Below are 17,207 nucleotides of genomic sequence, written 5' to 3' on the forward strand. Positions count from 1 at the left end.
ATCCGTGTCGGTCCCTTCTACTTAGACCTATATTACCAGATGCCAGACAGATGCAGGGAGTCATGCTTGCTCACCAACTCGGCGGTAGAGTTTAGCGTAGCCGGCACCGAAGTCATGAGCCAGCACGGAGGAGCTGCTGAAAGCACTGTAGGGTAGTGGAGTTGCCAGCACGTCATCACACTGCTCTGGAAAGTCAACCAAAAACACAAGACACAGCAGCGTCACACACAAGCTTGTTTTTGGCAGTTGTTTTTGTGTCATTACACAGTTCTACATACATGTTATATGTGACCTACAAGAATCTTGCGACTGACTCTGAATCAGTTGTGGCACTGCTGAGAATCAAATCTGGAACCCTCTGCTGATTCCAACAATTTGGAACATCAACATTATACATTCTCTAGCCACTTTATTAGAAACATCACTTCCTCAGAAGCGCATTGTAGATCTACCATCAGTCTATAGCCCTTGGGTTTGCATGGAAAATTAGCCTGGTCGTCTAATCTTTCATCAGCTGTCCATTACTGATCACAGTTGGCTGGGTTGTTCTCAAACTAACAGTAACAAGGATGTGAAAACCACAGCGACACTGATGTACTTGATACATTTAGACGAGTTGAACACTCACATCCATGCGTTTCCTGTACCAGTGTTAATGGTAAATTGAGAGTGGTCCCAACTAATACCCAGTGATTGTCAGTTGGTGATGCCAACAGATCATTTGTCTTTATTTGTGAAGTACTTTTATATATATACTGTCTAATAATGATATGGATATAAAATTTGCATTGCCCTTATATTGCAGTATGCTATGCGCACAATGTAAAAACATTTAATAATTTTCTCATATATTACTGTGCACCAATGACAGCTGACGTGAATCTCCTACCTCCGCATTTTATTACTGTGACATTTCACGTTGTGAAATTCATTACAATGATTCACACTCACCAGCAATCAGGCTAAAGATTCAAATCGCAACAGATCAAAGTACACAGACAAAAACAGTGTTCCCGTCATGGTTTTATGGCCACAGAGAATTTCAGCAGTGCATAAGACCAAGGCCTTGAAACATATCCTAAACATGGGCTAATCTGCTGCCTACGCCCGTGACCCACACGGCTGAGTCGCATTTGTTAAAGACCCCTCTGTGCCAGCTATTTAGCCATATCCATGTACAACATCTTGAGCCAAGCGTTATGTGGAAAAAACAGGCTGAGACAACCACAGATGTCCCATGGTCTGGTCACTGCTCTTGAACCAACATTAATATATTTTCATTCTATAAGAAAAAGCATGGGTGTATAATTATCACGGGTTTATGAGTGTTCATATGAAAAGATTTCTTAACCCTTTCCATGGCCTTAGCGTTAAAATTATTTAAAACAATCTGGCTCTGGTCCATCTTCAGCAGCACATTAATTCACTGTCGCCCTTTTAAGTGGTCAATTAATCCAATTTATTATGACTAATTAATTAATTTTTTCCATTATATTCTTTTTATTCATTATTTTCAATTACGATTTCTTATTATATTCTTTATTTAGATTAATTGTGTATTATATATACACAAATAAGAAACTGATTTTGGTTTACATTTCATTTTTCAATAAACCTCACCTTGCCTAATTGGGTTAATGTTGAAATCTTACTAAGTGTAGCGCAGTGGTTAAAGTACTTGACTAGTAATTGGAAAGTTACCACTTCAAGCCCCACCACTACCAAGGTGGCACTGTTGGGTGCCTGAGCAAGGCCCTCAATTGCTTAAGTTGTGTTTGGGCAGAACTGTAAGTTGTTTTGGATAAAAAGTGTAAGTTACCTTGTTCTTCATACTGATGTTTTATCCCCATCCCAAGACTCATAGGGACAACGTGATGAAAGTATAAATCTCAATCTCATATCGACAGCCTGATAGTTGAATTATCAGGGGAAGAGTTCTCAAGTTAGAAGCTTTAACCATTTAAAAGAATAGATGCAAACACTTCCTCTGTCAGGCCTGGTCAGAAATAAATGTTCTTTGTTCTTATCAGTAATTGAACAGGTGGCTGAGGACTTTGTCTAGACAAGCCACTACTGGTGATTAGTTCCTATTCATGTCATGTGAGCACCTAATGGAAAACATTCCACTAATTACAAACACTGTCGAATGAAAAGGTGTTGGGCTTGATAATGGATGCTGTGCTCCATTAGCGCTTATAATTGCAAAAGGAATCCACTGTTCTTATTGTGCCCGGCAACTTAACAAACTTTGTTGTGATGAGCTTGTTCGAAGTGGAGACCAAAATGACGAATTCTTCATTTGGGTAAATTTGTGCTTCAGTCGTGCAAATACTGTGCCGATAATAGCAGACCTAAAGTTCTGTGAGAGGCATGCTAATGGAATCAGCCAGTTATTTGGTTAGTGGGTGTGGAAAACACCTAGACAACTTGAAGTCTTTGTTGTGTACATTGGAACAAACTTATATTAGATGCACTAATTTCAGTGTAGCCAGGGGCATTGGGCAGCAGGTAATGTGGACCTGACTACCCAGGGCCCTCCTTGGATGGAGGGCCCTCTAGTAGCCTTGGAAATAAAACTGATTTTGGTTTATAGTTTTTATACTCAGTTAAATAAATAACAAATATAGATAACAGATTGTGTCCTCCAAGATAACGGTTTAACTGCTTATAGTTTCCTTTAAGTACCCCCCCCCCCCCCCCCGCCAAAAAAAAAAAGCAAAAGTGATTTCATCGTCCATCCATCGTGTAATTTCTATGTTGTTAGCTTTTCTCTAACTAGCGAGCAATTCCGAGCTGGTTAAAGTTACCAAAATCAGGATTGCAAAAAAGGAGAGAGAGAGAGAGAGAGAGAGAGAGAGAGAGAGAGAGAGAGAGCAAAAAGAGGGCAGGCAACTTCTGTCTCATTTATTTCTGAAAACAGGTGAGTCTGAGATATGGGGAAGGGGGGGTGGCCCTGAGCTGACTACTGCACCCAGGGCCCAAAATGTGGTGCTACGTCCCTGAGAGTAGTGCACTATAAAGGCTGTTTGGTAGGGAATTTAAGAGGATTATGAGATTTTCTTGCAACCATCATCAGACTTACTAAAATGCAAAAGTCAAGCCCCCAGTTTAAGCCATACACTGAAAGCAGTGGAGAACTGCTGAACTTGTATAGTCTAAATGAGTGCTTTAAAGTGCCATGGAATTCTGAAACTCACACACACACACACACACACACACACACACTGAGTTTTGTAATACTCAGATAAAGTTATAATGTAGCAGAGGAAATATTCAGTGGCTTGGAATGGAGGAGACAGACACAGAAGTGATTGAGGGAGAGCTACTGAGAAATGCGATTCAGCAAGTTAATAATCATGTCCCGTAGCACGGAGCAGACTCCCCTGCTCTTAGAGAGAAGCTCAAAGTGCATTGGTATCGATTGGATTGGCCTCCATTACTTTTCAGCCTTATGGTAAACCAGCCAACAGTGCAGACCAGACACACACCAGTGTTCATTTCAGCGTTTAGGCCTATAGGTTTCTATGATTCACTAAATTGAAAATGTACCAGTGCTTTAATACATTCATCCAGCTTTTTTTTTTTTTTTTTTTGCCTTAGAGGGCAATGAAATTGTTGTTGTATAATAATTTGGGAGAAAATGCCAAGTTCAATACCTCTCCATCTTAGCTAAAACCTCTCGTGTGTAACCCAAAACACTCAACTGTGCTCCTTACTGAATTTTTTGCATGCCACAGCCCTTTTACCCTCTACCTGTTCAGCCGAGCCTTCTCTGCCCAATGCCTTTGTCACATCACTCATAACTCCCATTAAACTTCTCAGACTTCTTTCCTATTCGCTATTCCAAATCATTCCCCACCACTACGAACGGAAACTGACACTGGCCCGTGTTCACAAAAATGTGTTATACTGCTGCCTGACCGAGAGGAAAACCCACGCATTGCTGGAGACAATACAGTAATGGGAGAAGAATAAAACCATTGGCCTCCATGATTTAAAAGAAAAATGGAAACCTCTTATTGGTGCCAGCTACATGAAAATCAGTGTAATCGTTTGAGGGACTTTTGTGAGAAAAACACTTTTCCCTTTCTCCTCAGTCTGAAAACTGAAGGTCTTTGTGCCAAGACGCAACAGCTGATCGTTTTCAGTAATATTTAGCAATATGCTATAAGATGTCCCAAAGAAAACATGCCCACCAAAATCCATCTCAGGTGTACTAAAGGCATTTTATTGTCATTTAATTCCCCCCTTGCCCCCTCCTCCATCGTGTGGCCACCAGCACGCACTAGCTGGGCATCCCATATTGTATGATGCCATACTGATGGGGTTGGCTGGCATAGCATAGTTGTGATTAACTAGTATGTCCATGATCAACATGAAAAGAAATGCCCCAGATCAGTGAGAACCTCAGGCAGGGGTTACAATCAGAAGCACATGTACCATTCATTTTAAGTGAAGAATGGAAGATAGCTGCTTTTCTCCCCATAGTTTCAAGCTGTGCTAATGTTTCATTCATCATAAAGTTTCTCTGATGAAGCAGAGGTCACTCTCAGGAGAAGAAACAGTTCTCCTTGACTTTATAGGGTAAAAGGAAAACGTACATAACAGGATCAGTCTTCCAAAACATGTTTCTCTATGCTTTATGCTATGAACAATTAGGTCATTTGTATCTGTAGAGTGGCAGAGAGTCACCACCAGATATTCCTCCATTCCTTCTCTGAGAACTTGGTGTGATTCTCTTTGATGAAGGAAATATTTTGTCATTAGGAGACCGTGGTTGAAGAAGGTGAGGTAAAAGTAGGTACTGGGGATAGATGACATTACATGTAAACACACATGGAAATCTTAAAAAATCTTGAGACTTGCCAACAGTACATGGAAGACATGCAGAACACTCAAAGAGTGAAACAAAATGTCACACAGTTACACACACAAATAGTGAGAGAGAAAGAGCTTGAGCCTATTTTCAGTAAATCATGATCCATAATCACATTCTCCATAATATCTTCTCATTACCACTTCACCAATACAAACATTAGTCTGTGTCATGAAGCCTATCTATAGCACCAGGAACTGTCCTTATTCAACACCTCGCCTCATTACACTTCTGAGCACACTCACCTCTAAATGAATGCATTTAGATTAACTGCTGAGCTGAGGTTATTATAAAAATAACCCCAGTGTCCTCTGCAGCAAATGACTGCTCCATCAGGTTCCTATTCCAGGTAGCAATTCACAATTATAAAAGTGCCTGAATTTAACCAAGCAATTTTAAACCCATCAACCCTTGTCTCATATCTATGCTTCTTAGAGTATGTCCATAAAATGCCATTTATTAGGACCGAACATCCCGACCTGACCTTGGTCAGCACTTTTAGTCTGAGGAAGTGTAACTATGGAACCTGAGTCAGTATTAATCAAGCAGGAACAAGCTAATCAGGCCTTTGTCGAGTCCATGTAACGGGATTCATTCATCTAGGATCAGCCATGTCCAAACACTGGATCTGCACTTATGCAGAAATCGGACAAGTGCAGGTGTAGGCCTCACATTGCTAGAGTATGAGCGTTCATAAGTAGTGTGTAAAGAATGTGGGCAGATGAAGTTTCCCCATGCCAGCCTAAACACTAAAAGCTTCCATTAATGCTGGCCTTATGTCTGGCTGCCATTCCAGAGAGCAGGTAGCAGGAGGCTAGTTGAGCTTTGCTCACTGCTGCTGTGATAAAGTTACTCAAGCATGTTGCCATTCTCCAGAGGAAAAGACACAGATAAGCCTATATTGCTTTCTATAGCAAAAAAAGCAATTTAGCTCTTCACAGATTTGGACCATTACCAGTATTCATCCCCAACCTTGCCGTGCATTTCAGTAACTCAAAAGTGAGAGAGAGGGGCATTAATTTATATCAGTACATTGTTCATTAATGGCTGCTAAGGAGAAAGACAGCCTGTAGCCTCCATCTATATTATATTAGGAAACAGATGGATATAGAGAGATGGAGAAAAAGAAAGTGCATTGGTAGATATATAGTAAAAGAAAACAAAACAAAAAAAAAGACTATGTCCAGTTTGGTATGCACAGCAGACAAGCAGACCATTAGTCTGTCAGACACAGAGCACATGTATCATGTAACATGAGGGAGGTGAAGAATGAACACACTTACGAAGTGCTTGTGCCTTGGATGTGATGCGAAACAGTACTAAGTGGGGAAGCCATAATATGGACAACAGACAGACCGGATAGGAGAAATGAAAAATAAGTTTAGTAACAAACGGACTTACCAGGGACACAATACAGAATAGAACAGGCTAACAAAATAACAGGCTAATAGGGTTTAGGGCGAGACTAAGTTAGACAAAGTAACGTTGACTAAAGCACACAAAGTACTACAGACGAGGGAACAGCAGGGAACTAAACAAGGAAAGCAACTAATTAAACGGAGCGCGGGGAGAAAATATATGAACGCGGGCCGAAGAACGAGTGCGGCGCATGGACGGACGAGATCTTCACAGAGACAATGAATGACCGACAAACGAAGCAACAGAGACGGGGGTTAAGTAGACACACTAATGAAGGCTAACCGATGATCAGCTGCAGCGAAAGGGGAGGAGACAGGGAACTATGGAGACGGACGAAAACCGTGACTCGGTTGCCATGAAAACAGGGAATGCTCAGGTCTGCGGACGTGACATATCACAATTATAAATGACAGCAAAAAAAAGGGGAAAGCTATTTTTCTCCTGCTCAGTAACACGACTAAATTATAGAAGAGTGAAATGAATGGGTGAAGTTTTACCCAAACATCAAAGATGTGTGGCAGAGAACCTCTAAAAGAAACTTGTGCAACTTTGGAGTAGCATGGATTCATGTTGATTGAAGAGAAAGTAAATCTCTTGAAAGGCTTTTTTAAAAGAGCCAATTTAAAAACAAAACAAAGCTTTAAAATGGTTTAGACAAATGCGTCTCTCTTCAACAACTGTCACTATGCACATCAAAAACCACTAAAAGCTCCACATTTATTAGGAAGGAGCACAAGAACCTTGTGGACATCGTCGACAGTTGTGAGAGCCACTTTCCTCTGGCTCTGGGGAGATTCCAAGCTGCCAAGGGCCCTCAGACTTGTTCAACAGACTGCGGGGGCTGCTCGGAGTCGTGACTGCAGACGAGAAAGCTAGTAGGCCTCACTACCAGATTGCATTCCACGTGCTTCTGGACAGGTGGCCCATGGCAAGCATAATCGCATGCCACCCGCCTCCAGGATTCAGTTGATGCTGAACACCTGGGGTGTCTCTGTCTGGCGGCTCCATTACGACAAGAACCGAGTGTTGCAGGGCTGGAGCTAGCTGTTCTCATTTGCAACTTAATAATGCAGACACATCATCTGACAGTTACTTGAAGGAGCCCTGATACTGCACACTCGGGACAGCTGATACCACTGTTAAGATTTGTATCTGTAATATTTTGTACATCACTGTTTGGGCAATGATCTTGGCTAGGCATGCTTATTTGTATAGCACTTTTCATATTCAATGACAGTTCTAAAAGCTTTACACAAACCTAAAATAATAAAATAATAAATGTTATTACATGCCGAGATGTAATCATCTCATTAAGGTAAGTAAGGCATAAAATACATAAAAAATATCTTTTAATACATAAAAAATATAAAAAGACTAAAAATGCAATAATAAAATGAAGTGCTACCAACACACGGTGCAAGATCTCAACTATAAGCAAGAGAACACAAATATTTTAAACCTGTATTTAAACATCAATGCATGTGGGGTTGGCACTTAGGCTCTACTGGAAGTTGGAACCAGTTGTGCATTGCATAAACATTATATGCTGCTTCTCTATGTTTGGTTTGAATTCTAGGCTTTACAAGTGTGCCTGTGTCCATAGGCCTAAGATACCCCCTGGTTTCTACTCTTTGAGCATATCAGAAAAGTATTCTTGGCCTAATCCATTCAGTGATTTATATACTAGTAATAGTGCTTTAAAATCAATTCTATAAGTAAATGGAATCCACTGTAGGGCTTTTAGAAGTGGTGAAATGTTCTCTCTTCTCTGTTTCCTGGTTAAATCTCTAGCAGAAGCATTCTGAAGAAGGTGCAGTTGAATGCTCTCTTTTGGGGAGTTCAGTTAGATCATTACAGTAGTCATCTCTGCTGGGGATAAATACATGCACGAGTTCCTGTGGAGACATTAAACCTTTGATTCTAGCTATATTCTTAAGTTGATAGGAAGCTGTTTTGGTGATTGATTTGATATGGCTGGTAAAAGTGAGTGTATTAGAACACAAGAAATTCTGCTTCATCAAGTTATTTATGTGCTGCAACATAGACTGAGTGTGGTTGTTACATCTGAAATGCATAACCTGCATAACGTTGATTGAAAATTTTATGTTGTAGAATTTGGCCTAAAAGGAGCATATGCAGATTTAATAAAAGTGGACCAAGAACTGAACCCTTTTTTTGCATGTTACGGCTATCCTATCCTGTTTATAACTGCCAACCCTGACAAAGTAACCTGAGCCAACATACATAAAAAATCTGTTAGTTTGTTGTACACCACCTTCTCAATGATTCCACATATAAAAGGAGGATTTGAGGCAGATCTGGTGTTGTTAAGTACAGAAGCATCCACAGGTTTCTTTTTCAAGGCTGGCTTAATGGCAGCTGTTTTTAGTTATTTTGGGAAAATTCCTGATAGGAGTGACCCATTAACTCACTGGATCCTGTTTTTGAGTCAGTTGGCAAAGTATCAAGACTACGTCTAGACGATTTAAGATGCCAAATTGTTTCCACAAGTGTTTTAAGGTCAATTATATTAAATTGCGACATAATAACCTGGTTCTTTTGGGTTGCATGGTATTCTAAAACATGCAAGGAAACCATATCTAACTGCACATACACATATGATACATGATACTCCAATCTAGGGGAAGTATTCTCCCTCAGATTCACTAAACTGATGCAGCTTAAAATAACATTCATTTACTATGTAGGGTAATGGACCTGACAGTAAGGGACAGTGCGTGACCTTGTCTCACTCTGGTGAAGTCACGCTATGATGATACAGCATGTGGTGGGGAAGCTACTGAAACTTTAGCAGGGAAAACCCCCCAGAGACAAAAGAGAAGACCTTTACTGAAACACAGTAATATTGGCAAACGGAGACAAACTCACACTCAGCTCCTACTTTAAACGTATTGATTTGAAACACTGCACTGGAACATATTATGTTCATTATGGTAATAGTGATGTGAGTTAGAAAATAGTGCATCACATAGTGGGCATTCATTCATTCATTCATTCATTCTCTAAAGCACATAATTCAATTTGGGGTCACAGAGGGCCAGAGCCTGTCCCGGCAGTACAGGGTGGAAGGTGGAAACATAACCCAGGCAGAATGCCAGTCCATCACAGGGCACACACACACATACACGCACACCCACTCACTCAGCTGGGCCAATTTAGTGACAACTTGTGATAATAAAATGTTCCTATTACCATATTTTCTAGTAGCTGCTGGTATCTTCATGGTTGAAGTCTCTCGTTTACATTAACACACGTTTCCAGGAATAAAAAGAATACTTAATGCTTCCTTCCGCTTCTTTAGTTTTAATTTAAACAGTTCTTTTAGTTACTAATTTATTTAGATCTCTGTTTGAAATATGTTTAAATCATTTTTCATTTTATCTTTTCAGTGACTATTAATAGTTTTATTTATCTTTGCAGCAATTATTTTATATGAAGCCTTCTGAATTGCTGCTGTGTATGAAGAGTGCTATATAAATAAACTGCTGTGTATGAAGAGTGCTATATAAATAAACTTGCCTTGCCTTCTAATTTTAGACTCAACGGCCCTCATTCATCAAAGCTGCATATGATCAAATCTGAGCATAAACTGTCTGCAACTTTACTGACAGTTTCATTATTTGTCATTTTCATCCTTGATGTATTTGTGCAATCAAACTCTGTTTGGATTGTGTGTAAATTTGAGCATAATAGTATAACAACCTGGTTTGGTTTGTGGTTAGATAAATAAAATTGCTATCAATATGATCACTGATATCAGTAATTATATCAAAAAATAGGATAATAAGATCCTTAAGAATAATAATAATAACAACAACAACAACAGCAACAATAGCACACAGGAATTCTTGCACTAAAATTGTAGTCCATTTAGTTTGATTACTGTTAACGTTGTAATCTGTCAGCATCAATAGCATTTGCATGGATCTTAATTAATAATCAGTTCTTAAACTAACAATAAATTGACAGTCACCTCTAATTCTGCTTTGTAAACCTTTGGATTTACTTTCTGTTTGTCTTGCATTTTGAGTAAGTAATCTGCTTAATGCTTGCTTTTTATTGGATTACTGGGGTACACCTGCATGAATTAGGGCATGCAAATAGTATATATATGAGGGCAATTAAGGACATGTTCTTTGCAAATGATATGTAAATGAGGCAGTGTGCAAGCACTTGTTTTTCACACAACTGAAGCTGAGACATCAATTGTACTCAGAGATTGTGTGAAAGTTTTATGAATCAGACCTGGAGTACTGGAGTACATTATTCTGGGTGGTCAAATCTGCACTCATTTGTACTCAACTTTGATGAATAAGGACAATTATGTTGAATTTACTCTGAAACCCAGCCACACTAATCAGTAACAACCAATTTCCCACTTACAGATCTTCCCATCAGCTGATCAGCTAAACGTCACTGTGAGCAGTGACCGAACTGTTCAGAACCAGAGGTGAGCCGATTTTGAATCTGAAACAGCATCGCCTGATCGAACTGCTGCCCACTCATTGATCCGTCATCCACTGGTGATGGGCATGGGTGTGACCCTGGATGAAGTGAGTGAGGAGTGCATGGAAAGTGTGAAGTGCAGCGGTGTGCGCCCTGAAAGTGATGTCAGTGTCTGAGTGTGAGTGAGTGACTGAGACTGTAAAGCAGGATGGTTAAACGGGTGCTCTGGGTGCTGGCTCTACGGTCACACGGTCAGTGCACATATTTATTACTGGTGGGACCTGGGTTCAAAACCAGCAACAAACAAATGCTCTTTTTTTTACACTGTTCTTTGATTCCTTTGTTCTTTATATGCTAATGCAGATCATATCAAAGGCTAGAAACAAGTTAGTTATGGCAGCTTCCCTATATACATGCTGTCACTTTGTCTGCCAAGCATCTACTGACCAAAATCATGCTTCTTGTGACTACGTACAACAGTGTGCCTGGCTACTGTTGAACCTACTGCATCTTCTGATCTGTCATTATTTCAGAACAGCTGATCGCCAATTTCCTTTTAGAAAAGAACATCAGCATTTTGGATTTTTTTCTGGAATTTTAGTCCAGACATATTCATAAGGTTGATCCTGAATTACACTCCCATGGCTTTGGTTCCAAGTCTTTCTTGACCCCAATATCATGTTTCCATATTTGATTTTCGATCTAACCTGACCTCTTCTTTTATGAGCCAGACTTGGACTAGTCAGCCATGACTGTAAAACTGACACAAAGACCTAATTGCAGAATTTTCAGAGAGAAGTCATCGAATAAATCAGCTAGCCTAAAAATGACAGTGTCTCTCAGAACATTTTAAGAATGAAGGAAATAAATATTTAGAGGCATTGTGCCACTATTCATCAAAAACCTTTAATCTGGAGTTTGTTGTAATCATTGCTCTAAGACAGTAAATGAAATATTCTGTATCTTCTCTTAAAAGCATAAAACTGCAATGCAGCCCAAAGATCAAGAGGATACCAGCAAGTAAAATCGATGCGATTTCGTTTGAAGTGAGGTATATTCTGCTTTTGAATATTTCATAAAAGACTGTGCAGGAAACTGTAAGATCTTGTGACCGAGACTCACATCATGACCGATGGAGTGGACCTGATCGAGCAGAAGCTGGGTCTCATCGGGAGTCTGACTTAGTTTTCACGGTGACCCTTCTCAGCCCAAACATCTATACCAGGCACACTGCTCTGGGGACCCAAGCACGTCCTCAGCTGATAGAGGTCGCTCTTTCACGTCTCGGAACTATCTAACCTGCCGTTGACACAGAGCTGGGCGTCCGGGAGTGGTGCGTGATACGACTCTGGCACTACTTTCCACTTAAAATAAGGGTGCCTAAGCCCAGTGCAGGAGATCTACAGCCTGGGAGAGTTTAGTTCCAACCCCAGTCTAACCCGCCTGATCCCATAATCAGAGTTGGATCAGCTGTATCCAGGCTGCATCTGAGTACTAGACCCGGGTCTGTTGGTAGCTCCAAGGAATTGGAACTGGACACGGCTGAATTAAAGGCTTTTATAGGCTCATAGGACCTTTCCATTTATAAGAATGCTCCTATAAATGCTAACATGGCTAAAAATAAATGAAAACCAGTGGCTCCAAGCTAGCGTTGTCTTATTTGCATAATCTAATTTACATAATGCTAACTGGCTCCTGCAAGCTCTTACACACCAATTAGCATTGTTAGTGGTTCTGGATGAAATACAGCTTTTTAAGTGTTGAAAAGTCATGACTTTTCTACACAGAGGAGGTTGCGGTACATCGCTCTAACCCAATTGGACAAAATGGACAAGAGCCCTGGCACACAGCCACTCCCGCTCTCACCCATCCTCTGCCTTTCCAGGAATCCAATTCTGGCTCCCATCATGTGAGAAAGCTTTCTCCAGACCTTTTTATCGTTAATCAATGTAAAATTTCATTTTCTGGCACCCGTACATTATCTGACAGGCAGCAACGTCTGGCAAGTCCCATTTTTATTCTCATTACAGTGGTTGCTGATCTCAATATCTAGTCCTCTTCTGGAGGAGCTCTGAGGCAGGCCATGAAATCAATGCTTACAGCTCTCGAAACTCTCTGCGCCTGAATAAGAGCTCATCTCCTGGCACAAGCTTCCTTCAGCCGTCGTGTAAGTGAAAACACATCGACCATAAAGGCACGCCGGCAGAATTGAAGAGACTTGACGATACTGACACTTTCACGCCGAGCGTCATAAAGACTTCAGCCGGTGCTGCGTGAAGTGGCAGCACTTTGAGAGGGATTTTGCATGGACAAGGCCGTATTTATTCCGCGTCTTCCTTGCTTTCAGTGCACAGATAAAAAGTTCCGAAGGTATTTGAAAGTTACACAATTTCCAGAGTGCTCGTGTCCAGATAATGTAACAATGTCGTGACACCTCCAATAATTGCTGATAATTGCGATAATCAGCTCTGTCTCCCCACACATCCCCCCAAAAACCCAAGACACGATAAAGACACATCAGAAATGTATTTTTCATGTGTTTTCATCCCCACATGCCTCACCCCGCTGCTTTGTTTTAATCTACTCTTTTCATACAAACCTCGTTCATTTCAATAAATTAAAACAACTTTAACCACTGCCTCATCATTAAGTCAGAAGCTGAGTCAACAAGCGTTATTGAGTTTATTATAAGATGTTGATTGTAGTCCTAGGATCAACAGCCACATCTTGTATTAATGAGCTGACAGAGCTTGTGAATGAGCCCCTGGCTCAACCTTTGTTCTCCTGACTCGCTATCCATGCTGTGTCTGCTTGTGCCCAGCTCACGGACAGATTGAGTGAGGAGGATCTGAATGGGACACAGGACACAGACGCTCTACAGGGGCACTGTCTTGGCTGGGGGGGGGGTGGGTGGGTTATGGTACTCTCTTTCGCTCTCCCTCTCTCCTCTTCTCTCTCCTGCTGAGGGCCTGGCTCGTAATCAGACAGGGAAAGTAACTGAAGGCTTAGCGTCTGCTGCCTTTGTTAACGTCTAGTGTGAAGCGGTAATAAGACCTGACTGTGTCGGAGGGGATGTTTACTTATTCATTTATCTGTTTGCCTCTTCATTCATGCATGGGCTCCATTAATGCATGTAATGTCTGGACATGCCTAATTGGGCAAGCATACATACGGATATTTGTGTGCATTAATGCATGTATGTTTGCACATGTACACATGTTTATGTCTCGTTATCCATCATTATTCAAGTTTAATATTCCGCTCATTCTCAGTGTCTTTTGTCTGAGAACAATATAGACTGCAGTTCGGTTTTCAGTGTTCAATTTTCCTTGCTCCCTTTTTGTCACACCATGTTTCTGAGTGAACCCCTGGGAGTGTGGAGCGAGACAAGCAATAACCTACCGCTCCAGCCTTTCAGGCATGGCGTAGGCATAAGGGTGGAAAATATACCGTGCTCATGCTTTTTCGAAACACGTTGGGCAGGTGTTTTTTCAAGCTTGGCCACTCCCTGCTCCAAGGCCTTTGTTCGGCCCTGTCTGTCTAGGCGCTGACAAAGGGAGGTGCTCCGAGAATGGAGGAGGGGCGAGGTGGTGGAGGGCCGGCACGTGATTGGACGTGTTGGGGTGGCAGGTGCCTCGCATTTTAACAAGCTTCCTCATTAGCATCACAAAACGCAGAAGTGGTAATCTCTACACCAAGTTGCTGTTAATGGGATGGTCTGATCCTATTAATCCAGTTCCCAGTTCTTCTACTTTAGCAAAATGATGTCATAACTGGTTTGCATGTGATCTGCCAACACATCCAGCTTTCTGTATTGCTGGACATGGAAATGCACATTGCCACTTCTGTGTGCACATTATCTGTTACTAATTGTGGCATCTCACTGGTGATCTTGACTCTGACCTCTACTGTTTGAGGTTATTCCCCTAGGTTCCTGTAATATAGGTCTTACAGCTATTTATTATCTGTTTACTCCCCAAACTGAAGAGCTTTATTTAACCAGACTGACAGTATTTCTTTGAGATTAATCTATGTGGGGATTCACAACAGGCAAGTTGATCACATTAATAATATCAGCTTTTGCTATCTTAAATTGCCATTGGGGAAAAAGACAGATAAAAAATTGCTTCGCTGTGCAGTTTTCATTAGGTTTGGATAAATACTTAATTGGAAACTCTAAGAGCTATAGCAGGCCAAACCCATTTCACAGCCAAAGCATCTTACAAAGGCAAGCATTTAACATTCTGTGTAACATTCTGTGTTGCAGCATTTTTTCTGTGCCCTGTCGAGCCAATTCTTTGTTCACTGTGCCTTCACTACAGCAGGAGATGTTCAATAATGCACTGAAGTGTGGTGTGCAGGTTCAGATGGACGCAGGTTCTATGATGCGAGAATGCTGCAATGAACATGTGACACTCCTTTGCTAAGGTCTACTGAAATCAAGCAGTGGGCACATTGCAGCCAAGGTCTCATATTTTTGAGTTCCATGTCACAGTCAGCCAGACATTTTATAATTGCTAGTAATATAAAATAGTCCCCCAGAAACAGAAACTAGAGGTGCAGTAGTTATATAAGACTTTGAACAACTTTAGATTAAAATAGGTATCACTGGCCTTTTGAAAGTACATAAACTATGAACACCAAACCTCTTAAAATCAAAACGGTCTTTATTTGAAATTCGAGTTCCACCGTGCTGTTTGAAATCTATATTTAAATCTTAGTGATTTTAACCTCATTTATTCAATCTTAATTGAATTTGAAGAGAGACTGGATGCAAGTAACTTCACACTCAATTAGAGTCATTGTCAGGTTTCCAGAGATTCGCTTGGGAGTATGAGAGTTGCCTGTCTTCGACTGTCGGGACTCCTCTTCCTTCCTGTATCCCTCGTGAAAATTATTTATTAAAGTTTTCTCGAGTGGACTTAGTCGCACGGCTGCATGTTACATTACTATTGATGGCCCGTTGCTTCAGACGATATTACTGACCCCCGGGCTTTTTTCTTAAAAATTAGGCTTAGGTCTGATTAGAGAGTATCGCCTAATAATCACGGATGCATCGTCGTAAATTTAAATAATAATCACACTTGCGCTGTAAACTTTTGTGACTCGAAGGAAACCAATATGTCAGAATCTTACGAAACACCTGTCCCACACAGTGTCTAGGATTAAAATCTCACACGTCGTCAAAACGACAGGGAATGTATTAGTCTTAAAATACTATAATACTGTCTGTGCACTACTAACACGTTAGGGCATTCGTCGTCTGCATGGCTCTCCAGTGTCAGTTAGAGCAGCGTTCTTTGTTACACAACCGATTGCAAAGATTCAACTTGAAAACCTATCATTCTACAAACGATGAATTCAAGACTATCGATTATCCGCGCCTTCGAATATGTTGGCCGGTGGGCTCCTCGCTGACGCAGAACGACGTCCTGCAATGCCCCATCACCGCACGGGCAACGAGGTTTCAAGGGAGGTAGTGTAATACCTTTTATTGCATTAGTACTCACGGGATGCTGAGCGTGCCGCACTGTTGTCCGGATAGATGTTGAGTATCCACAGCAATAGTGGCAACTCCGGTCCGGGAAGCCGACGCATCTTCACTTTTATTCCAATGTAAACAAAGGAATCCGTGCCTTTTTTCCCCTCGTGCGAGGGTGTAATTGCACCCCTCCCTTCTCGGAGGGAACCCACAAGACGGTGCGCTTTTTCTCAGCAATACTGAGGATGCTGCTGAGCGAAGGCGCTCCACACGCGGAAAACAGCCGTTTTTTTTTAATTTAATTTTTTTTTAATATCACCCAGTAACAAAAGGCCCTGGACGACGACAGAAGCCGCATTGTTCCTCACAGCATCCCTTGGCGAAGCATCGTTTGTCTGGGCGCTTGTCCGTTTGCTCGATTTGCATTGTTACACTGCGAATCTCCGACTTCCAGGGCCTTCGGGATGGTCGCTGTCCAGGTGCTGAAGTTAACGAGGTCCTGATTTCCCCCCGCTGTTTCGTAAGTTGGTACGGCCCACCTAACACACATGGGGGACACGAGTCAGTGAGAATGACAAAGAAGGGCGGCGCGGGGGGGGGGGGGGGGGGTGTTACTCTCTTAAGGTGGTTGGAACAGAAAGAAAAGCTAACAGCAGAGGACATACGCGTTTCTTTCTGTGCTGCCTTTGTTTACAGAGATTCAACCGTTGCGAGGCGTTTTAAATAACAGAATAATAAGGACGATGATGGCGATTACAAGATTGATACGGATAACGAGAACAAAACAGACACGATAGAAACCAAATCGCTTATATAGTTTCAGTTTGAAAGTTATGTTTAAATATAGAACCGTGTGTTTCATGTACACTACAATTAGTGAAATACCCTAAGCACATATAAGCATCGTCTATGGAAGTTTTGTACATTTTCATCGTGGTTGGCATTTTCAGGAAGCCTTTTCCC

The 17,207-nt window shown here is 41.3% G+C and overlaps 1 protein-coding gene across 2 annotated transcripts in view; it reads right to left on the reverse strand.

Moving 5' to 3' along the window:
• Nucleotides 1–16,779, reverse strand: part of cntnap2b (contactin associated protein 2b) — a 35,687-nt gene extending 18,908 nt beyond the window's left edge. For both annotated transcript variants that reach the window (XM_035527797.2, XM_027021188.3), the window contains exons 1-2: nt 16,273–16,779; nt 75–185 (exon numbers count right to left, since the gene is read on the reverse strand). In XM_035527797.2, the coding sequence (XP_035383690.1) occupies nt 75–185; nt 16,273–16,360 (199 nt within the window). In that variant the 5' untranslated portion in view covers nt 16,361–16,779. The remainder of the gene's footprint in view (nt 1–74; nt 186–16,272) is intronic.
• Between the last annotated feature and the right edge of the window lie 428 nt (nt 16,780–17,207).

Source organism: Electrophorus electricus, chromosome 11 (genome assembly GCF_041902795.1).
Source record: "Electrophorus electricus isolate QZ-2024a chromosome 11, ASM4190279v1, whole genome shotgun sequence".
Classification (NCBI taxonomy): domain Eukaryota; kingdom Metazoa; phylum Chordata; class Actinopteri; order Gymnotiformes; family Gymnotidae; genus Electrophorus; species Electrophorus electricus.